General features: G+C 40.6%; 1 protein-coding gene across 9 annotated transcripts in view; it reads right to left on the bottom strand.

The window, feature by feature from the left end:
* The window catches only part of LOC113006752 (DNA (cytosine-5)-methyltransferase 3A-like), a 92,990-nt gene that overhangs the window by 68,735 nt on the left and 264 nt on the right, over window positions 1-23,991 (bottom strand). For all 9 annotated transcript variants that reach the window (XM_026142905.2, XM_026142909.2, XM_026142910.2 and 6 more), the window contains exon 2: window positions 16,947-17,169. In XM_026142905.2, coding sequence (XP_025998690.1) covers window positions 16,947-17,015 — 69 coding nt within the window. In that variant the 5' untranslated portion in view covers window positions 17,016-17,169. The remainder of the gene's footprint in view (window positions 1-16,946; window positions 17,170-23,991) is intronic.

Raw genomic sequence — 23,991 nt, 5'->3', positions numbered from 1 at the left:
AAAGAAATATTGATCATCATCAACATCAATAAGCCCCACAAAGTTCGTGCAAAGTTAATTGTTTACATTTTGTAATGAAATATACTATGGGTTCCACATTTACCACTCAGAAAACGTTATATGACTACAAAAAGAGACAGTATTACTAGATGTCAAATTTGGATAATAAAGAAGAAAAATACTTGTAATATGTCAATCCTTCTTATACCTCAAAGTGTTCACATTTGTTTAATGGTATTGTGACTTTTTTAATGTTTCATGGCAGTAGATTGTCTCAATGAGGAAAAAATAGACATCCTGTTGCAATAATGTATATCATCTTTACTGCTGCACCATGTACTTCCTGCTGTCATGCTTGTTTTTTTTACCCCTCGCTCTTCTCTGCAGGACGTAGTGTTACAGGGACACTGGAGTGGTTGCTAAGGTGCAGAAACTGCTCAGCAACTGCCTCCAGTGCTGACTAAACATTCTGATGTCACTTCCCTGACAATCGGCTTAGCAACCAGTTAGAGCACTGGGTAATGGCTTTGCACCAGCGTGCCTGATGTGTTGTCCATATGCCTTTGTCGTGACATACGGTCGGAGAAACACACACTCAAAAATGGACTCAAGTATGTGGTGTGCTTTAAAAAAATGTTTAACCAGTGAGATTGTTAGGCAGCTACATAGCTGATGATATGTGTTATTTCCCTAAGGTTCCTAACAGTAATGGCTCCTCTAAGAAAACATTAATTCTCTTGCCATGAAAAGGTGGTCCTGAAACCTGAAATCTTAAGCAAAGGCAAAGGTTAAACTGGATCATTTCTTCAGCAGGGAGAGAAAATATGAGTTTGCAGAAGGGTGAGCAAATATTCTCATTGTAAAAGGCATTCCATTTCAATTTGTGACTGGTACATACATCCCTTTGTTAACCTTTAAGCAACAAAGACATTGTCCCTATACAGCAACCTTTATCTCTGACAGATATTTTAAAAATATTTATATATAATGAATTGTGTTTTAAGTAATTTTATGTAAAAAGGAGATAAAGTGATTTCCTTCAACTGAACTGTTTTATGACAATTTAGAATGAAGTATCTGTTTCAAGGCTTCTGCAGCATGCTTACTACTTTAAGGCTGTTAACCATAACTTGACTGCAAAACATCAGATGCAGTGATTAAAAGTTGAAAATTGCAATAAAAATCTGAGACAAACAACCAATAGATTTTTCAGTTATCTGTGCCACAACAAAGGGCCAATTACTGTACAAAACTATAAAAAGCTGAAATAAAAATATGAAATAATAATATTTTTACAATTTTTACCTTTTTAGTTTCAAATAGTTGTACAGCACTTTGTTTGAAAGCACTTTATAAATAAAGTTATTATTATTATTATTATTATTAATTTAAAACATCACTACAGCAGATATAAATATACAGCCGGAGTATAGTCCATCTTCAAACCACTGTAGTTTAACCATAACAAACCCAAAGCTGCTCAATTGATTCAAGTCATATATGAATCAAATGAGCTAAAAAAACCCACTTCACGACACACACACACATGCACACAGAGTAGACTATCTGTCCAAATATCTTTGGTCTATTTCTGTCCCCTGGCAGGTTATTTTAGGCCACTGCAGTTGCTAAGCAACCAGACTGCAAAACAGGCGGCAGAGGAGGATCCCATCAGCAGCAGACAGCTTGTCCTCTTTCTTTCGTCCCCATCTCCACATCCTCCTCTCTGTCTCGCTGTCCTTTTATTCCTGTGCTCGATTCCTAGATCTCCCTCTACATCTGCCTACTTCCTCTCTTTTACTCTGAATCTGCTCCTCACCCATTCATTGGATGATGAAGCCGTCAAAAGAAAGAGATCCACTTACGCTCAAACAGTGTTTCTGCAGATTACATTCTTACACATTCAGTTCATTCATATCAATATTTACACTTGCCTGCTGACACACTGATGTTCACAAATTCACACCACAATGGACTGAAATTTACAACAAAAAAGGTGGCCAATGTAAAATAATACATTACCAAGATTATTATTAAACTAAACCAGATGTGGTTAAACCCAAAGTTTTTAAATCACCACTAGCTGCTTTGCTGATCCTTCAGAGAGGAATAGGACCAACTGCAGAGCAAGACAGTGAAGCAGCCCACAGCATGAATGACTAACTGAGAGATACGGAGCTAGCCCCCTTAAAATGAAACTGAAAAAAAAAATATGGTAACTGAAATAAATGTACTGAAAAATCTTGTGCTGGAAGTGGGGAAAAAAATGATAGTGAAAAACAATTACAACTGTAACTGACATATAAGCTGTACATTGTATTTTTTGTTTTTGCTTATAGTTTATTTATTTTTTTTAGTTTCAATCCATTTTTTTCAGTTTCAATTTGCTGGCACTGTTTTGGTGTCTGGGTGCGCGCTTGAGGGGCAGGGATTCTGACCAGCATGCATTGTATACATCATAGAGACCACTAGTACTTGTTTCTTTCAATGGCTGCTTCAATTTCAGGTGGAGCCTCTAAACCGCAGGTATGTCATCATTTTCCTTCATCTTTCCTTGCTATTCCACTGGACTGGACATAAGTTTAGTTTTCTTAGCTACATCTGGTGAAGTTGTGGTAAAATGCTAACATTAGCCTATTTGTTGTAGCAAGCTAGCCTGCAGTTAATATCTGCTAAATTTAGGGATACCGGTGTCTCTTTAGGAGTTGGAGGCCAGTGATGTAGTAGCGGCACAAGATCCCATCAACAGGTTAGCACAAAGTGTTCTGCACACCTCATACCGCAGTGCAGCAAAAGCAGCCTCATGAGCGCTGGGAAGGACAAGCCCAGACCCCAGGAGATGGCTAAGTTAGTAATTGCATGGGAAAATTATACTTTTAATTATTTTGATTTGTAAAAATTTTAAAAATTAAAAAAAAAATCTGCATTTCTGTTATCTATGTTTCTCACATATAGGTCATTTCCACAATTTTTTTAAACCAAAAAGTGTGTGTGTGTGTGTTTGTGTGTAATGTAGACACTAAAGTTGTCGTGCCAGAATTGGTTCTTTAGATACAAGGGGGGAGCGAGCGAGTCAGACACCAAGGGCACAAAGATGAAGCAGGTCTGATCAACAACAGTTTATTCCCCGAGGCGGACAGTAGAAATAAAACAACCAAAATAATAAAAAAAAAGTATACAATAAAATGTTCTCCATATGCTAAAATTCCCACGGAGACTAGATAAAACAATTCTAAAACCCATAAAAATATTTTTTTTTACATGCACTAAAATCCCCTGATGTAATTGTCCCGCAACCCCAGATGAATGTTCATTATGGGTCCACCAGCAGGCCAGAAATTTTTTCTCCAGAGCGGGGTCCACGCCAGCCTCGTCCCAGACAGACGAGAAGGAGTCTCCTGTCCCCCACCTGAGCCCATCACATCCCAGCCCAGCTCGCATTCTGCACTGGAGTCCGTCATGGCCTTCTTGTGTTCCTCTGCATGTCTGGAGCCTCTCTCTTGTGCTCAGCTAGCCTGCTTTTAATAGGTCTTTAAACAGCTGAAAGGCCACCTCTGGATACACCCATACCTCAGCAGGTGATCCCTATCAGCTAATTGTTCCATGTCAGCCAATCCACAGTGGATTAAAAAAAAAAAAGTCAAATAAAACACTAAAAACCATGCAATACAAACATTAGAATAAAATCATGAAATTAAAACTACACTCGCAAATAAACACTAAATTCAAAATTAAACCAATATAAAAGATAAATACAAAGTTCTACTGTGTGACATCTGTGTGTGCTTCAAAGCAATTACTATAGAAAAGATGTGTAATTTTTTCTTTTCATTTTTCAGAACTCCATCTTGGGCCCGCCTCAGAAGACGGATAAACCAAGCATTTCATGAACACTGTGATGGAGACCATTGCTTTGTGTATTGTTAGAAGTACTCAGATAATCCCAGAAGGCTCTAGACTTTTACCTAAAGATATTATATTCAGTCCTGAAGAAAGTTAAATATTTAAATATATATTATGCTCTCTCTGGTATTAATGACTCCGGATTACTTTATGGTAAATAACACACTATTGGCAAAAACAGTAAAAGAATTCCAGATCAGAAGCTTTTAGTTCAACATACATGATATATGGTGACACAGTTACATGGGTGATTAATCCTTTTGACTTTTTGTCTTTAACTTTATCTACAAACAGCTGCAGCTTTTACTGACAGCACATCATGTGGTACTATAACCGTTGTACTCTTTTGATCAGTTTTGGAGTTGCTACAAAGAATGAAGATATAGGATGATTTGTCTGTTGCCACTGGGTGATGCTGAGGTCTCAATCTAAGGGCAGCTTCTGTAATCACAAAGAGAACAGAATCATCACAAACTGAAAAAGTTTATCTCTAAAATCTGAAATAAAGCTGATCCTTCTCTGTTCTCACACACTCAGGATCCCAAGTTCTTCTCTTACATTTGTTTTTAAACATTTTTTTTTTTACATTTTCTAAAAACAAATCCTAGGTTGCATCAGTGTGACCAGCCATTCGAGTAAAAAAAAAAAAAAAGTCTTAGCAACTCTGAAAGTCTCTGTGTGGCCCACAGCAGACAACATTATACCCATATCATGGCCTAAACCAATCATGAAGGTACTGCTTAAGCTGGGCATACCGTGTGCGATTTTTTCAGTTGTTTTATTCAGCTCCTGCTCAAACTGTGCGATTGAATCGCAGGAGTTAGAAGTTCATAGGTCATGATGCATGGTCTCACACTATACGGCCCAATGCTCTGATGCGACCTGCGTCCATAACATAAACCTGATAACACAAAATCTGTCTCTCGCTCTCCCTCTCTCTCCCTCTCAGTCTTTCACTTGCACAGACACACACACCACCATCAACTTTGCTAAATTGCTAATGTAAAAACATTGACCAGGCAGCTGCAATTGAGCAGCAATGTCCATCCAACTGTTTTCATGGTTGTTGTGGTCGTGATAATTTTATGAGGTCACATCGAAAAGCCTCGGATGAGCTTGCCAAAGTTATACAAGCTGGGCATCCATCACTTGTGCCCAGATCACACCCTGCACTGCGGCGCTATTCTGACTTTTTCACTTCCATTTCTGTGTTTGCGCGTGCACAGTGTGAGAGGTTGTGTTGAAACTCTCACAAGGGGTGACAGGATTTCAAACAGGTTTGATTTTCTTGCAACCATAAGATTGATGATCGGGAGCTGGTCGTGCAAAAAGGGGAATAATAATCCAATAGCGCACAGCGACATCTGCACATTCCGCCAATGTGCTAATGTTCTGCCAAATCCTAGGTCGCACCGGTCGAACTCTGAAAGTCTCTGTGTGGTCAACAACAGACACACATTATGCCCAGACACACATTATGGTCTAAACCAATCAGAGATAGTCAAGGGCGTAGCCTCTCAGATGCCCATGCCCAAGGTAAGATGTTCAGATACTAAGATGTTAAGTTCGAAGCCTTTGAGGCACTTGTAATTTTGACTTTCTTTTTATTTTATATATCTTGAGATATTTTAATTTTAAATTTCAGCTCAGTGAAGCACTTTAAGCACAAGAACTTTTTTAGAAATGTATTTTTCGGACTATAAGGTGCACTTAAAATCCTTTAATTTTCTCAAAAGTGTGCTCTATGTATGAATTCTGGTTGTGCTTACTGACCGCGAATTGATTTTATGTGGTACATGGCTCTCAAAAATCTGCCAAAATGTTTTGATGGATTGTTGGAGCATTACGGCTACCATAGTCAGGAGCTTCGCAGAGTAATACGTTCCATGCTTCAACATAATATTACCGTATTGTGTGTCTATATGGGTTCACGAGTGACGGGAGAAGGGACCCGAAGATCGACAGACGGATTGGTGCTGGGGCTGCAGTGATGTGGACGCTGTACCAGCCCGTTGTGGTGAAGAGAGAGCTGAGTGTAAAAACAACGCTCAATTTACTGGTTAATCTCCCTCACCTATAGTCATGAGCTGTGGGTGGTGACCGAAAGAACGAGATCATGGATACAAGCGGCAGAAATGAGCTTCCTCTGAAGGGTGGCTGGACTCTCCCTGAGAGACAGGGTGAGAAGTTCAGCCATCCGGGAGGGGCTCAGAGTAGAGCCCCTGCTCTTCCACATCGAAAGGAGCCAGTTGAGGTTGTTGAGGCATCTGACAAGGATGCCTCATGGCCGCCTCCTGGGTGAGGTGTTCCAGGCATTTTTCACTGGGAGGAGGCCCCAGGGCAGACCCAGGACACGCTGGAGAGATATCTCTTGGCTGGCCTGGGAACGCCTTGGTGTTCCCCTGGACAAGCTGAAGGAGGTGGCTGGGGAGAGGGAGGTCTGAGCTTCTGTGCTTAGGCTGCTGCCCCCACAACCTGGCCCTGGATAAGCGGACAAAGATCGATGGATGGATAGATGGATGGACGGATATTTAATCCGTAGTTACTGAGGGGTTGCTGAAGTGCCAGCTTTTTTAAAGTTGGTGTTACTGTCCTTACAGATGGGGCAAGAAAACAGAAAACATGCTGCTGTTTGCACATATTTAATAATCAGCTCTGCACAGGAGCTGAAGCAGAGTCCGGCCTGATCCTCTTACAGTATAATACTCGTAATAATAATACAGTAACGGCAGTTAGTGACTGAGCAGCCGGGTGCTTTAATCTTGATTTCTTTAGTCAAATCACCTGCACAGATCAGCTAAATGAACTTTACAAAACAAGTTTTCCCAACAGCCAAGTGCTCATCTTAGCTAGCTAGCTAAGGACATTAGTTATAGATTAGCTTACAAACACATTTAACTTACCGAAAATCTGGTCCTTCTGTTGGGTAGTCCAGTTTACTGAAGAACACATCAGGCTGTCAGTTTGAAACAGTCGGTAACGTAAACGTTGAACCTCTCAGCATCTGCCATTCCAGAACAGCCACACATACAAGTTTGTCCGTGACTGCAGCCGCTAAGTCGTTATTATTTTCTACAGTCATTGGTCAGCACTATAATGTATACAAATACATTTGGGTCAGAATCGCCGCCCCTCAAGCATGCCCCTGGACGCCAAAACAGTGCCAGCAAATTGAAACTGAAATAAAAGGATTGAGACTGACAAAAATGGATTGAAACTAAAAAAAAAAAATGTAAGCGAAAACAAAAAATGTAAAGTTTCAATTAATCATTTTTTACTATCAATTTTTTTTTACTTTCAATACAAGATTTTTCAGTATATTTATTGCAGTTACAATATTTCTTTTTAGTTTCATTTTAAGGTGGCATCGTTCTAACCCCGTAGTGAGACAGATGATTACTGCCCATTATTTATTATCACAAAAAAAGAAAACTTAAGTGCCCATTGACCTCACTAGTGTTGGCTGAACAAACACAATTTTTTTTAGGTAACGCAGTTCTTTATTCAGTAATCACATTACAGTTCGCAATCAGTTATGTTGTTAACTTGTGTTACTCTGCGCTTGAGTCTCCGCTACCGCTTCTGACAGAATCATCCAGCCACAAAATGGACTCAGCAGATTCAGCGGCCTCGACCCCCACTCTCGCCACATTGGTGGCAAAAAATAATTTCCCCCAGGGATCAATAAAGTATTCTGATTCTGATTCTGAATGCTGGAGCGTAATGAGCAGATGTTTACCAATATTCGAGGTGAGCTTGCAAACCTCACACAGGCTGTAGCCCAGCGAACACCTCTGGCGGTAAATCCACCCGCCACTGCACCCCCGCAGGAGACAGCAGCTCCAACCGTAAGTGCCACAGCACCAGCTCCTACACCTGTTCTATTAGACAGATTCCTACCTACACCTAGAGCTTTTTCTGGAGAACTTGGCAAATGTGCTGGCTTCCTCACTCAATGTTCTTTCCAGTTTCGTCAGCAGCCACAAGTTTTTTCTAATGATGGTGCTAAAATTACTCCAGGATCGCGCGCTGACTCAAAAATGAACTGATGCTTCGTGATCGAGTGCATGATCGAGTACGTGCGCACCGGAGTTCACATGCACGCTTGGGTTGAATCCATATCAGAAGACCACAAATCAAAACAAACACACTGTGTTGGAAGCAGGACTGCCAGAACTATGCTTAAAATCAGCGCAAAAGACAAAGGGCTGTATCGCGATCGATTGCGCCCAGACGCCAAGAGACGGTACTTGGAAAAAATAGTGTGCATCGGTAATGTGGACCCGTATGAAAAAAGGCAGTGGAGTGGAAAACCAGACAGCCTACCGCCGTTGTCCTATCCCGATATCTTCGTGTACCTTGTCTGTGGAGTCAGCGCATACACGGCGAATCATTTTCGGAATTATAAATTCCTGGAGGCGCACATCTAATTCACAAACGGTTGGGTACAAGATTTGGCCGTTTTTAAACCTCCACGTTGTGAGTACGTTGACCATATGACCAAGATACAGCCAGAGGCTGCCAGCTGTGCGTTGCCATGTAAATAGTTTGCATTTCATGTGTATGTACTTGCTAAGTACATGTGAACAGATCTTGAATAAAAAAAATAAACATACTTTTCTTTTCTGTTTCATATTTCATATGCTGGTTTGCCTGCAATAATGCCAAATAATAAGCTACTCCGTCAAGCTACTGGTTCTGCAGCATCACACATTAGGATGTTTTATCTAATTATCTATGACCTCAGCGCATTCAAAATAACACTAAAAGCCTATTAAGCGAGATATGAATTTATTTAGAACTCACCGGAAAGAAAATGCCGCAAGCAAACCAACAAAAAATTGGGGATGGCAGAGAACTCGATATCCGCTCGTCTGACCGCTGCAATCCAAGCCTGACGTCTTCGTTTAGTAATATCGGATACATGAGATCCCTCCCGTTGCCTCCAGGAGGGGAAACGATGAAAAGAGAGCCCATTTTCCAGCTTCTTGCCTTCCCTATCGTGTGATCTAATGTTGCAACTGACAACACAGTACGTACGAACCATAGCTGACGCTTCCGTGTGCTTTGTTTGGCCTACTGTCATGGTGGGAGGGGGCGTGGCATCACGCTCCAAAGCCCTATTCTCTCTCTGTTCTCATCGACTCTGGAGTGGAGTCGAATTTCACTGACAGCTCGCTTGCCGCTAGAAACACTGCCAAACCCTCTCCGTGTTCATGCACTGTCAGGTCAGCGTCTACCCGGCATTACCCATGTTTCAGAGCCTCTCTCTCTCTCTCTTTTGGGTAATCACACAGAGAGAATTTGTTTTTTGCATTCAAGGCACCGCTCACCCTGCTAGTATTAGGCCACTCCTGGCTTGTGCTCCACAACCCACACATTGACAAAAAGGATAAGAATTCGTTCGGCCAGACGTCTCAACTCCCGGCAGGCTAGGTGGGCTTTGTTCTTTACCTGCTTTGATTTTACTATCACCTACAGGCCAGGATCACGGAATGTGAAGCCGGACCACCTTTCCCGGCAGTTCTCCACCACAGAAGAGGAATCGGACCCCGAGCCCATTCTCCCGCCTGCGTAATTGGGGCCGTGTCATGGGAGATCGAGCCACTCATCCAGGAGGCACAAGAATCTGAGCCAGATCCAGGAACCTGCCCACCCGGCCGCCTCTTCGTTCCTACATCTGTCCGCCCCCAGGTTCTCCAGTGGGCTCACACCGCCTGTTTCTAGTGCCACCCGGGGGTCCTCCACACCATATCCTTCCTCTGACGCTACTTTTGGTGGCCCACTATAACTAAAGATGCCAGGGAATTTTTGTCAGCCTGTTCTACATGGGCTCAGAATAAACTTTCCAACCGTCCTCCGTCGGGCCTTCTTCAGCCTCTCCCCACGTCAGCTCACTCATGGTTGCATATCTCCTTGGATTTCATCACTGGATTACCGCCCTCTACGGGTAATACTACAATTCTAACCATTGTCGACCGTTCCTCCAAAGCAGCTTATTTCGTCACCCTTCCGAAACTTTCCACTGCCTTGGAGACGGCCCGGCACCTCACCACCCACGTGTTCAGGCTCCTTGAACAAGTGGGTGTTCCCTGAGGACATCATTTCGGACAGAGGGCTGCAGTTTACATCACGTGTGTGGAAGGAGTTCTGCTCTGCTCTGGGCGCAAAGGTCAGTCTCTCTTCATCATCTTTCACCCACAGAGCAATGGATAATCTGAGCAAGCTACCCGGGAGCTTGAGCCTCCGCTGCGTCTCTTCCCATAACCAGTCGACCTGGAGTGAACAGCTTCCATGGATTGAGTATGCGCATAACAGCCACACCTCCGCCGCCACTGGAAAGTCTCCTTTTAAAGCATCCCTGAGATACCAACCACCTTTGGTTCCTGCCATCGAAGGTGAGCACTCCGTTCCATCTGTGCAAGCTCACCTCCGCAGGTGCTGCCGTGCCTGGCGTGCGACTCGGGCCACCCTACTCCGGACTAAAGAACGAACAAGGCGCTTGCTGACTGCCATCGGACACCTGGCCCCGGAGTATGCTGTGGGACCACAGGTATGGCTGTCTACTCACTTTGTGGGTTGAATCAAAAAAAACTGTCACACCAGTTCATCGGCCCTTTTGCCATACATGGCATTGTCAACCCCGTGTCTGTTCGCCTCAAGTTACCGCACAACATGCACATTCATAACGTGTCCCAGATCAAGCTCGTGCTCTCCAGCTGTTGTGCCGCTCTGCTTTTCAGTTCTCCACTACCCCTTGTGACAGTTATAGAGGTTTTTTTTAATATGTGTAAAATGGCAGATAGAAGTAAAAAATCACCAAGCAGGCCTTTTCTCTTTTGGTTACTTGACCTATTTAAGATAACCCTTCAGGGAGGAGGAAAATATTTTGGGGGTCTACAGCTTTTGAGGAATGGAGAGGTGAAGATTATTTTTATTTTTAATGCATGAAATAAAAAGAGTGAAATACAAATTGAATCCAGGACAGTAACAACAATACAGTGCTGCTAACAGACAACAATAAGGAAGCATCTGCACAGACAGCAGGCTAACACAAATGTCACAAAGAACTCAGAGTGATGGTGAAGCTGAGTGTATGCCAAGCAGCCAGAGCCTGATAATCAACAGGTGACTACAGCAGTAATGAGCTGTCAGGCTTGTAGCATTTTAGCCTCTACACAGAGTCGTGTGGTAATCACTGTGAAGTACTCTTTCAAGTGGTTGTCAACTTTGTGTTTATAAGTAAACACTAAAAGAGTGTGTGTGTGTCCAAAACACATTGGCAAAACAATTTGTGTCAGTGAATGGGCCTGTCGCCTAAGATTTGCACTGTTAACTGATAACTATCCGACTTTGTATTTCAGGCCATGCTATGGAGTAATTTAATCTACTTACATTTATACAGTGCTTGTCCAGTCTTGCTGCATACTATAAACACTTTAGACTACAAGCCACATTTTAACCACACAGTCAAACAGCACTTTACTCTATACATTTCAAGCACATTATTTACCTCATATCAATGGCTTTGGACTGCAGGAAGAAGCGGAAGTACCCAAAGGACACTTCAGTGAATAAAACTCCCACCAGGATTCAAGCTATGGCCCTTCTTATTCTTAGACAATACTGCTAACTATCTGCTACTGTGCTGCCACATGCAGTGAGCAGTGCAAAAAAATTTAATCAAATCAAATCACTTTTTTTGTCACATCACATGTGCTGGTACACTGGTACAGCACATGTGGGTGAAATTCTTGTGTGCAAAACACAAGAAACATAAGATACAAACCAAATATAAGAACAGGAATGTGAGAATTATAATAAATATATTTACAAATATAAGAATGTATGCATATTACTAAATATATATACCAAACACACACACACACATATATATGTGTGTGTGTGTGAGTGTGTGTGTGTGTATATATATACATATGTGTGTGTGTGAGTGTGTGTGTGTATATATATATACATATATGTGTGAGTGTGTGTGTATATATATACATATATACAAAGTAAAATAGACAGAGGTCAGCAGCATGACTATTGAGCAAAAGAAATGGCATATATGTGAAGTGAACTTTTTTGTTCGTGTGAACAGACCATGTGAGTGTCATGATTCGGCCGTGTGGCAGGCAGGATGAGGACCCAAATTGCAAACTCACAGACACGGGGGATAAACTCAAAATGCAGCTTTATTGCTGACAGGTGATAAACAATAACGATGATACAAAAGCAATGCAAAACTACACTAAACTGGGAAAAGCTAAAGTAACATATACCGGAAGACACGGGGAGAACCACACACGGCATGAGGGAGAACGCGACGCCGAACAGAGGGAGACGCAGACAGAAATACACAGAGGGTAAACGAGGAAAGTTTGAACACACGGGGAACACAGGTGACGCTGATAATCATAACGAGACAGGGCGGGGTGAACTGAACATGACATGTACAGGCGTGAGAGTCACAAAGTAAACAGGAAGTGCACAGAGGTTCAGACAGGAGGAGAGAGAGCACGGGGAAAACACAGACATAACGGGCTGGGGAAACATGGAATAAAACATAAGGAGAGACGAGGGCTCAGATACACAGAGGGGCACACAGGGGGTGAGAGTCACAACGGGAAAACACATAAGGAACAACGTAACAGATCAACCCAGGAAGCATGGCCTAAATAAGGAACAAAATACAAAAATACATGAAAACTAAGAATACTGGGCCCACATGGCCCAGGACCATGACAGTGAGATCCTCTGCCAGATGTACAACTAGGAAACGGAAGCTGCTCACTCGCTTCACTGCAGCGCCGTTGATGGTAATGTTGTTGTGTGCTTCTCTACTTCTCCAGAAGTGTACTATCAACTCGTTTGTTTTTGTGATGTTGAGAGTGAGACGGTTCTCTCGCCAACAGTGTGTCAGGGCGCTGACCTCCTCCCTGTAAGCCATTTCATCACCTTTGGTGATAAGACCCACCACTGTTGTGTTGTCTGCAAACTTCACAATGATGTTGGAGTTGCTAGTGGCCGTGCAGTCGTAGGTGTAGAGTGAGTACAGGAGAGGGCTCAGTACACACCCCTGTTGTGCACCAGTATTCATTATGACGGGGGATGAGGTGATGCTGCCCAGTCTGACCACTTTGCGTCTGTCAGACTAAAAGTTAAGAATCCAGCTGCAGAGAGAGGTACTCAATCCTAGGTCCTGCAGTTTCCTGTCCAGCTTCAAGGGAACGATGGTACTGAATGCTGAGCTGTAATGTACAAAAAACATTCTCACATACATGTCCCTTTTCTCCACCTGCGAGAGAGCAGTATGTAGTGTCAGGGCTATATCGTCATCAGTGGACCTGTTGTGGCGGTTTGCAAATTGTAGAGGGTCCAATGAGTTGGGTAGTGCAGAGCAGATGAAGTCCCCAACCAGCCTCTCAAAGCATTTGCTCACGATGGGGGTCAGCGCTTCGTACCTGCCACATTCTCCGAGGATTGTCAAATTGTTGTTCCGCTCTGTTCCTGAACTCACATTTGGCTGCTTTAATTGTCTTCCGGAGTTGGTAATTTGCGTGTTTGTAGTCACGGAGGCAAAAGCAGTGTTCTGTGCCGCCAGTGTGGTGCAAACAACAGGTAAAATACCGCATTCCTTTTTTTAAAGTGGTGCACAATGCGCAATGCATTACTTTTTTAAGTAACAACGCCACCACTGGCCCCAAACTCAAAAGAATCTGTGGGGAACCCTGTACTCCAGCCCAGCTTGTGAGACTTGGCTTCATCCTCTTTCTGAAATCGAAGACTTAGCTTTCTGAAGGACAATGGAGTGGTGCAGCTCCACATGGAGATAACCTTGAAGCCAAAAGGTTTTTGCTTTTTATAGCTTTTGCTTTTTATAGGTATGGTTGAGGAGCTTTTTGATTGCACCTCGTATATACCGTCAAAGAGAAACTGTCTGAATTTGTGTACTGTTATTACTAGTTCTGCATTCACAGCATACACCAGGAGAGATCAGGTAGGTGGCTAAAGGGATGTTTAAACCCACATCTAGAAGGTAATAAACACTCCACACTTGGTCAGAAACACAAATAACTTATTTTTAAACAAAATGCTGTGGAAATGAAATAAAACCTTTTTTTTTTCACATGATTAGGATGTTACATATCGCTGTTACGCCCGGGGCACACCTTTTAACAGTCATCAAACTGTCTTTGTAAGCATATCCGTATTGTAAATGCTGACAGGCACAGGCATTAGAGAAGAAAGATGATCTACTTTGTCAGAGCTCATCCTTAGCTCTGATTGGTGATTTCGGGAAAAGGAGCAGCACCTAAGAAATCTGTGGGCTCACAGGTTTGCTGGTGAAGTATTGAAAGCCTGTGATTGTATATTACCATGCAGAAAATTGTGGATGGCATGCAACCTATAAACATATGTTCAGCTTGCAAGAATGAATTTGCACAGCCGACTTTACATAAACTCCCAACTAGCACGATTTGTATGTGCATTTAATTGAATCATCCATTTCTTACTTTATCTTGCTGTTCTATCCTCTGCATGTTAGTAGCTCTTGTCAGTGGCGCCCTTCAGATGTGATTTTTTTACTATCTTAACTGTTTAATATACTTTGATATGCATTTTGGCTGCATCGTCTTACTAATGCGATGCAAATATATTTGAAGGGCAATAGCTGCTGTTAATAACAACAATGGATTTAAAGGTATTTAGCTGCGCTGCGCTTCATCTTCAACTTCAACTCTGTCAGCTAGACTAGTTAAATCATAGTCCGAAACATTGCCTGTTCACATCAGTATATCAACTTTAACTATCAAGTTTTTTAAATTTTATATGTTTTGCACTCATATCATTCTAGGATTTTAATCTCTCTTAATGTTGTTCTAGTTGTAAATTTCATGATGTAAGTTGACGTTGTTTTCTGTGTTTTGAAAAGAGAAATCAAATAAAATGTATTATCATTACTATGAAAGCTACAATATAATTTTGTGTTAGGGGACACATAAAAGACAAACAGTCAACACTTTGGGAATCTCTGCATTTCAGGTTTTGCAGTGACCACCAATTACATGAAATTAACCTTTCAACATTTTTCGGACATGTGACTCTTAAGGGTCAAATGGATAAGGCCCCAGTAGTACAAGACAGGAGACTGGTGACCAACCATTTGGCAACCACTTAGCAGTTGCTAAGTGAAACTGATTGCAAACTTATATACAGCGCCACACCAAAAACCTCCTTGTGAATGCTTTGCTCACTAGCAGACTGCCATCTGTTTGCATAAAGGGCAAATTTTCTGAAAACACTTGCTAGCTACTCTCTGAGCGATTCTGCCGGCACCTCTGGCTCCTGTCTTGTTCAATAGATTACAGTTGGCATGAGTCAGGTTCCCACACCTCTTTTATGTGTCTCCTTGCCATCACTTCCCCTCTGTCTTCAAACTGAGACTTCCTCCGATTTCTCTCTTGGCTTTGCTCGACTCTTTATGAGAGAGTTAGACCTTAGGAAGTTAGAAAGAACAGCTCTATAAGGGAAACTTTGTTTTGGTCTGATGCCATCATGTGAATGGGGAAGCTGGCAACTGAGGTGGGCCTTTTTATAACAACACGACTATAGAATAAACTACAAATTTCTCACAGATTGACGAGGGCCACCCTGGGCTGCAGTAAAACAAATGAATGGAGCCATTTTTCACCTGTCTCCTTACTTGTGTCCAAAATTTTAAAAAAAAAATTAAAGACCATTTGAAAGTCTAAACCCTGCACTCGTCTCGTTTACTGTACATGTGGTCAAACAACAGTGTGGAAAGTAGAAAGGCCTGTAGTGAATGTAAATAAAAAAACACTACAAGTTTAGTTATTACAAACACACAGTCAGACTTGCCAGCTTCTCTGTGAGCGCTGGCTAAAAAAAGCTCTCAACCATGAGCTAAGAAGCCAAAGTAGTGGTGGTAATGACAGCTGTAGTAAAAGAGGTGGTGGCTGTAATAATATCTGTGGCAGCAAAAATAACAGTAGTAGTACTCCTTCAATATGTATAATAATAGAAGCAGTGATGATAAAAGTGACAGAAGCAGCAGGAGCTGAACTGTACAAGGGTTACAGCTGAGTTTGGGTACTTTACTTAAGTGTTTCCAATACATAATCATTTAGTTTTACAAAACTGTTTAAAGAGGTAAATATTGTACATTATACAGTAACACATAATTACTGTTGTCACTCCATACAAGACAATTAGTATAAAACTGATGTAATGTTTCATAATTTAAATAACTCAAGCCTTTATTAACGGGTTATTCATCAATATACTGCCTAATGGATTTATCACAGTACTTTGGACACTGTCGCAGTTTTTATGGCTTTTGGAGAGTGTTTCATAATTCATGTTTTAATGTGAAGGTACTTTCATTGTTTTGGCACACTCATGTCTCTTCTAAATGCAATATTTTTATTTTTACGTTTGTTGTACTTCTAGGACTCTTCCAGAAGTGTTAGGATATGCCGGCATTGTATTTGTACTTTTTGTAAATTTCTCTATAGTCAACAAGTGAGACAACTGCTTTTAAAAATATGTCAGATTTTCAAAATAAAACCCAGACTTAGCTATGTTTACCAGTTTGTAGTCAGTTTTTCGTCATGATGCTTTTTCTCTGAGGTTTTCAACTTTAAAGACCTTAGATAGTTGTTAAAAGTTATCAGGTTCATCCCAAACATGTCAGATTATCTCAATACAAGCTCTAGTTATTCCAGGAAGCTTTAAGGTATCAGATTTTAAAAATAAAAGCTTCTACACATGCATATATGTACAAATTTGAGTTAGCAATCAGGCTTAGATCTTTTCAGTTAATCTATTTAGCTACAATTTTTAACATTCTAGCTTTTGTAGCTCTTATTGTGATAACATTTTTATTGTGAATTCTTCTGACTACAATAATCTCGTAGTGAAAATTTCACACGGTGACAGACATAACTGCTACTCTGATTCAGTTAGACTGTTTCCGTAAATACAGTATTATTATTTATATTGAAGCTCCTGCTCACCACATCGTTAGAAGTGTCGTTCTCTGGCGTCTGGGGTGGTTCACCAGTAGCAGGACTGTTGGACGGCATGGCAGGGAACAGCTCGGTGAAACCAAGTTTAGAAAGTTAAAAAAACAGAGCAAATCAAAACATGGGAAATGCCCTCAGAAGCACCAGGTGCAGCTTCATTCAACCTGTCTCGGTCTGTCAGACAATAACGCGCTCCCTCAGACCTCCCCCTCTCCTGCGGGAAGAAAGACAAAACACACACAAACACACACACACATAAGTACACGTACAGCTGGAGCATATTTGTCAGGTCTGAGTAAGGAATCATGCTCAGCATGTGACTGACATCTTTCTTTTTCTTACTTTCTCAGCTGCACACACATTACAGGTAAACTACAGGTATGGCTCTGTGAACTGTGCTTGGCAGGTGGAAGCATAAAAGCAGCTTCTAAGCCCTGACATATTAACAGACATGCAGGTGTCTTCAGAGTAGTCTGCTGGAATCAGGGTAGCTGTCATCACTGCTGTCACAGAGTGATTGATGCAACCTGATGAAACTGTCCCATTTTATTAGACAAAGTGGCTGCATTCAGACTGCAGATAAGGCCAAATCAAAATCCTGACCACAAGCATGACAAAGATCTGTGTACTTGTGGTACCAATCACACTGTATCCAACAACTATCAATACAGAAGTATTTTTCAGTGATGTATCATGTTTTATTTAGTTTTGGTTCTTTTTCCTATATGTCCTACATTTTCTGCATTTTTGAGGCATGTTTGACAATAATTGTTTATATAATATTTTGGGGGGGTTATAATTGAAGAAAATATAAAACAACAAACAAGTAAGAAAAATTTCCATAAATATCCATAACAAGTTTTATTTGATCTTACATTTTTTTGCTTTGTCTAACAGTTTAAAACCCACAGATACTCATATTACAATGACATAAAGCAGACTCTATCATATATGGGAAGCATTCAATTTTGGCTTTTATTTGATAAACAATTAACCTTTTTCTAGGACATTGTGTCTCATTATTGAGCTCGAATGGTTGAGTGGAAGGCAGCAGTGAGAAAGGTGTTCAGTGGAGAGGCAACCATGTGTGACCTTGTAAGTACTCGAACTCATATTGGCTCTCATTTCATCACCCTCTCATCTCATCGTTGTCATTAACATTTTTTGTTATATGGAAGGTAATTAATGACGAAACCAAGTAGCAGGAACAAAGCAAAGTGAGCACAGGGACAGTTTTATAACCGCAGAAGATGTTTTTAAGATAAAATCCTGTTTTTTTTAATAAACATATGGCTTGAAATGTGAGCCCTAAAGGTTTTTTTACCAGCTGTTTTGGCAGATTGTAGGCACTTAGGTGTATTACAGGGGTATTTACGAACAATTATTGGAAAACACGCTGTAGCAGAATAACAAGCTATTGCGCGCATGTCTGTTCACAGTTTAAAATTGCATGTAAGGGATACAAACAGGAAAAAAAACAGATTTTAAGATAGCAAACAAAGAAAGCATTACAGCTCTATTGACGCAGCTCTTCTTGGGAGATTAAAACACTGATTGCGATCACATTTCAGTCCCTCTATGTTTCAGCAAAGGCATTATAAGAGAGAGTCCTGGCATTCAAAGAATACCTAACTGATATCTATGGGAGGAAGATGGAGGGAGAAGTATAACTAGGGGCAAAGTCAGCAAACTTTGTGTTTGTTTTTTTGTTTGTTTGATTTCTTTTTATCAGATTTGACTGGTGAGTATAGTTTCTGTGCCCCAGTGATTGTTGAAAATAAAGTTTATTATACCTCTTTTTAGTTTATGCGCCACATGCAGCACAATTTGATCTTAACTGACCTGGACTAATAAAACCGCTGCATAATTTAAGTATAAAGCAGTATTTTGAAAACATTCACCTAGGTCACTGCCAAGATTTTAAAAAGCTGAAACCTTACGCCGAGCTGAAAGAAACCCTTCACCCCAATCCCTTAAATTTTAGCAGAAAACTCAAATTAATTGATTGATTTGCAAAATAGATGACACAAAACTTGAGATACCTTGAAATAAACAAATTATATCTCAGCTTTTCCACATTCATTGAGTTTATGGTCATTCCATTTGCAAACAGATCATAGTGGAAAAACACAGAAACCTTCAAATGCATAGTCCTGCATGCTTGTATTCCTCTAAGTAAGCTTATTGCAATTGTTCAAAGTGCAGCAGAAACGAGTGAACATCCTACACCAGTTCAAATTACTCTGCCCTGGCAGCTTGTTTGTTTTAGGTGTGATTTATTTCCTTTAAAGCCTTTCATCACTCCATCACGTCCCATAACTGTTGTCCTTAGTGCACAGCCTTTGATCTTTAGGAAAAAATGCGCTGACGGTTTGCACCTTTCACTAAAAGAGGGGTCCTGCTTGTTACGTCTACTTTTAAATTGCTGTCTATTTTATCACTTATTTAGAAATAATCTTACAGATTTTCTTTTAACTCTGACAGTTTTAGGTATCCCCCATTTTATTCTCATAACTTTCAAATGTTTAGGTTATTTTTAATTTATTCTGATTTTTTTCCTATTATATCTTGAGGTTGCACTCAAGTCTTACATGGCCAATTTTAATTTAAAATGCAGGCTGTCTGAATTATTATAAGGGTTAGAGTTTGTGTGTGTGTAAACCTGGTTTAGATAAGAACTGTGCAAAAATATCTTTATTATTGAAACTTACTTAAAACCTCTAGATCAAGAAATGGCATTCATTTCTATCTATTTTCACCCTTTTCTAATAAACCCAACATCGGGAATGGAAATGCATGTTATCACAAAAATGAAGAACTATTGATTTGGATGCATCTTTGTCAGTCCTGGTTTAAATAACTAATCTAGTATTTGGAGGCACTTCATGGCTGCTGAGTGGCAAGATTTGCTTGTGGAAAGACGCTGGTTTTACCCTGCCCTAACATGAAATGCCTTAAAACCAAGCCAGACATGCCTGTGACAGACACTTAGACACTGAAAGAGAGCCTTATTAGGACTGACTCTTCCCATCAGATGTCAGAATATGTCCTAGCATCTGCTTGCTAATCTTGTTTTTATGGCAATATTGTTAAGTATACTAAGACTAACACAAGTTATGTAAGAAATGCAAAAATCTATGCTCAAACGGTGACCATTATTCAGTGTTATGACCTCTTAATGCAAAAGTACTCTAACAATGCTTTTTTTAATAGCTTTAGGGCTATGTCAGGTGTTTCCAAAGCAGATGAAATTTTCATCATTCTATTAACTACTAATGGTTCTATTAACCATTTTTAGGATCTTTTTTATATCTTAACTTTCTCCTTACAAGAGGAACTTTAACTGGGTGTACAGATATTGGTCAAACCAGACTATATTTTAAAAGAGTCATATGCTCGTGAGGCAGATGCTTGTCAGATCATAGAAAAAATAACTCTGCTTCATTCTCCTTCAGTGCACTCAGCTATAACTTACAAAATCAACAATTGTTTTCATTTAATATGAAATAAAAACAGCAACGGAGACCATAAACTCATGGGGAAAGTGTTTAGTGGTGTTAATTTTCCCATAGACTTCAATACATCTGGGTGGCTTTTTGCTCCAAGTCATTAAAAGAATGCAAATTTAAAACACTTCCACACTGGCTTCACTTTTGAAACCGGGGATAAACCAGTCTTGAGATCTGTCCTCAGACAGACCAGTTCTTGGGGAGTTGCAAGCTTAAATAAGTGACTTCAGTTTAGTTTTATTCTCTATTTTTCAGGAACTGTTCACAAGAGAAAAGCTTTCCTGTTACAGATTTAGCTACCCGCGGGCAGGTACACACAAGATTAAATAAGCTATAAAATACAAATATATGGCGAGTAATAAAATCAGATATGCATGCAAAGCCTAAACTTCCTACATCTCTACTCTGACCCACAAAGCACAAAGGTACGGCTTGACTAATATAAACACATGAGCACAGGGAAACTGTTCATGTTGAGGGTCTCCGATGGGCAGAGGAATGCCATCATGTTGCAGGAAGAAGAGACCGAAAACAGATCAAACTTCATCAAAGCGAAAGCATCCACATCACGAGGTTGGTTGCTAATATGTCAGTCTATGATTTGGACTACTTGTTATGAAAGCATCCTGATCCTAAGGGTTAATCTCCACAATGAAATCCAAGTCACATTAGTTTGGTAGAAGCTTTAATTTCTAAAAATTGTTCAGGTAACAAGTGACATGGAAATCATAATAAAGTGGCCAGGTTTCTTTTGTTTGTTTTTCAGCTCCTCTGAAGAAAAAAGGAGGGAAGGACTGAAACTGCGGTTTTGGAGTGTCCACATATAACACTAATTAAATCAGTACTGACTCTTGGTTTAATAAACCTCAATCACAGATTAAATCAGTGGCTAAAGGGATAAGCTGATCTTTGGGGATTACACCATACAGGATGGCCTCTGTTTCAGATAAACACCCCTGGATTAGTGTGCTAGGTGCGAAGTCTGTTGTTTCTGTGCTTTTGTGAGTGTGATTTGTTCAGACAGGTGTCAGAAACTCATCCCAAAAAGGAGCTTCAAAATGTGGTGTTGTAGACTTCAGCAGTGATCTGGATTCGAGCGCAGTGTGAGCGCAGCCAGTGTGTCTGGCTTTACTCAGGATGCATTGTACAGTATGTCACTCCTCATGCTCAGGCCTTACATCACCTACTGTAAAGACAACAGGCGGTGGGCCAGGGTTACCAGCAGAAACACAGAGTGGAAACTTTGCAGAAATGGTTGTACAGTATCCACCCCGCCATTCCCGGGGGCACCCTGCACAAACTCCAGGCTGCAAGCCAACTAACTCTTCCAAGTCCTAAGTATTTAGGTCACACACACACCTCACCCTCCTATAGCAAGTCAATATACACTGATTTAAATTGTTCCAGTCTTCATGTCAGCAGTGGTTTAAATTAGCCCCTAGTCAAAGGCCCAAGCAGAAGCCTGCATTGGTGGGAGGAGAAATGGTTGCGCAGAGAAAAAGCTTCAGAGGAAGGTTAAGGTAATGAGAATAAGGCAGCGACAAGACAGGAACATAAGTGACAAGTGATTAGTTTTCACAATAAAAGCATTACATCCTATTAAAAAGATAAATTGCCTTGTTTGTTTGCAAATGTTTTTATCCTGTTATTATTGTTGTTTTACAAATCAAGGCAAAACGATACTTTTCTTTTAAGTGATGAAAACACTGACCAATTCTTTTTTTCTAAATTGGGTTTACAATTATGCACATTTCCCAAACTGTAGCACTTAGTTATCTGTACTCACAGAACTTTTTCACAGATTTTGCAAATACACAGGTCATCTGAGGACAAAATACTCACAACACACCTCACCCTCTGGTGTAACATTTGACCATATGCAAAAACTAAGGTACTACAACCATGTTTATAGTTAAAAGAACACAAGGTGGGAAACATATTATTAATATCTTGTGTGTTCTTAAAGTTGTCAGATTGAGATATTTACATTATCAAACGTATATGTTGTTGGAGAAAGATGTCCAGTTAGATCGTGCATAGAATTTTGTAAAAGAAATTGCATTTAAACGTATTGTTAATATCCATATCATTCCCCAATCTCTATTTCTCAACTAATAAATTATATATAATTAACTAGTTGAGTGTTTTAGCCAAATTTTGCAAAGATATGAAATGAAATTTCTAAAATAATTACCATCACATTCAACATATAAACAAACAGATCTTAAATTCTTTCAGCAGTATTGGGATAAGAGGCCTTTCTGGATTCAAGCAGTAAGGGATATGTTATTTAAAACACACCCATGAAATGCTTTGATGTTAATGAAAACAGAGATCGACAGACAAAGATAACAGAAGTAGATTTTCAGATTTATAACAAATTAATTTATATTTATTTATATTTACTTTCTCATTTATGTATTATTTTTCTTTTCAAAGGGAATTGTATTTCTAAACATTGCCCACTTGTAAAATTATCTAATGTGGAACTTTATTTAGAAAAATGGCCACTTAAATCACCTCTTTCTTGTTCCTTTAGTTTTCTTTTATGTCAAAATTGTGTAAAATTCAGTTATTCAAACTATTAAAATAAAAGATTTTATGTTTTTCAATCTTTTGTGACATTTTTTAAGATGGTATAATTTGGGGGTTTCATGGACAACGTGTTTTTCTTAGTTTCCTGACATTTTACAAGCCCAAATATAACCAGCATATTCAAAATATAATAAAATACTGCAGATATCTTTGTAGCAAAATAAATTCCGTCAGATAAATTTTAAAGATTATAATAATGTCATATTGTGATTAAGTACCGTTAAGTAGTCAAACAAACGCCTTTGTGTCGACTTTTATTTTAAACGCCCCATCCGGAAGTGTGGTTATTGCTCCTGCTACCTTGACAACGTGCAGTATATAACAATTAATATTGTGAGCGACCTCACGTGGCCTTTACCGGACGGCCTCTTATAACCGGTGTATAATCCCGGCTGGGGTGTTTGCGGGGCGGGCAGCTGGTGAGAGGCACGTGTCTGAGTGTGTAGCGACGATAAGCTTTACTGGGTCAGGTAAAAAACACACACGGGGGCGCGTCTCAGACCGAATGCACCCGTTAACCCCGACATGCGCGCCCCCGCCTGCTTGTTCACGCGCCTAGACTCCGGCTCCGCGCGCTGATGTGTCTGTCTGCATCTGGTGAACGAAGAGGACGGTGCGCTCCGGTTTAACGTTACCTGCTGGTGGCTGCGGGGGGCAGAAGCCTGGCGGAGGGAGCAGGGCTTGTACCCTCCGCCGGACATCGGTTAATAAGCATCCGTTATATAACGGCTGTCCGGTGGCGGTGATTTTCCTCCCACTGTACAAAAGAAGTCCCCAAGTTCACTCGCCCCGTGTACCGCTCCGTCTTCACGCGCACATCATCTGCTAAAACGGAACCGACGATTTGGCTCCGGAGCGCGCGACGACTTTAGGAGGTGAATATTAGCTAACTTAACGGCTGTAACGGGCGCCGCTGTGCGTTCAAAATGTAA

This window comes from Astatotilapia calliptera, chromosome 15 (genome assembly GCF_964374335.1).
Source record: "Astatotilapia calliptera chromosome 15, fAstCal68.1, whole genome shotgun sequence".
Lineage (NCBI taxonomy): Eukaryota > Metazoa > Chordata > Actinopteri > Cichliformes > Cichlidae > Astatotilapia > Astatotilapia calliptera.
This window is presented reverse-complemented; position numbering and strand designations above follow the sequence as displayed.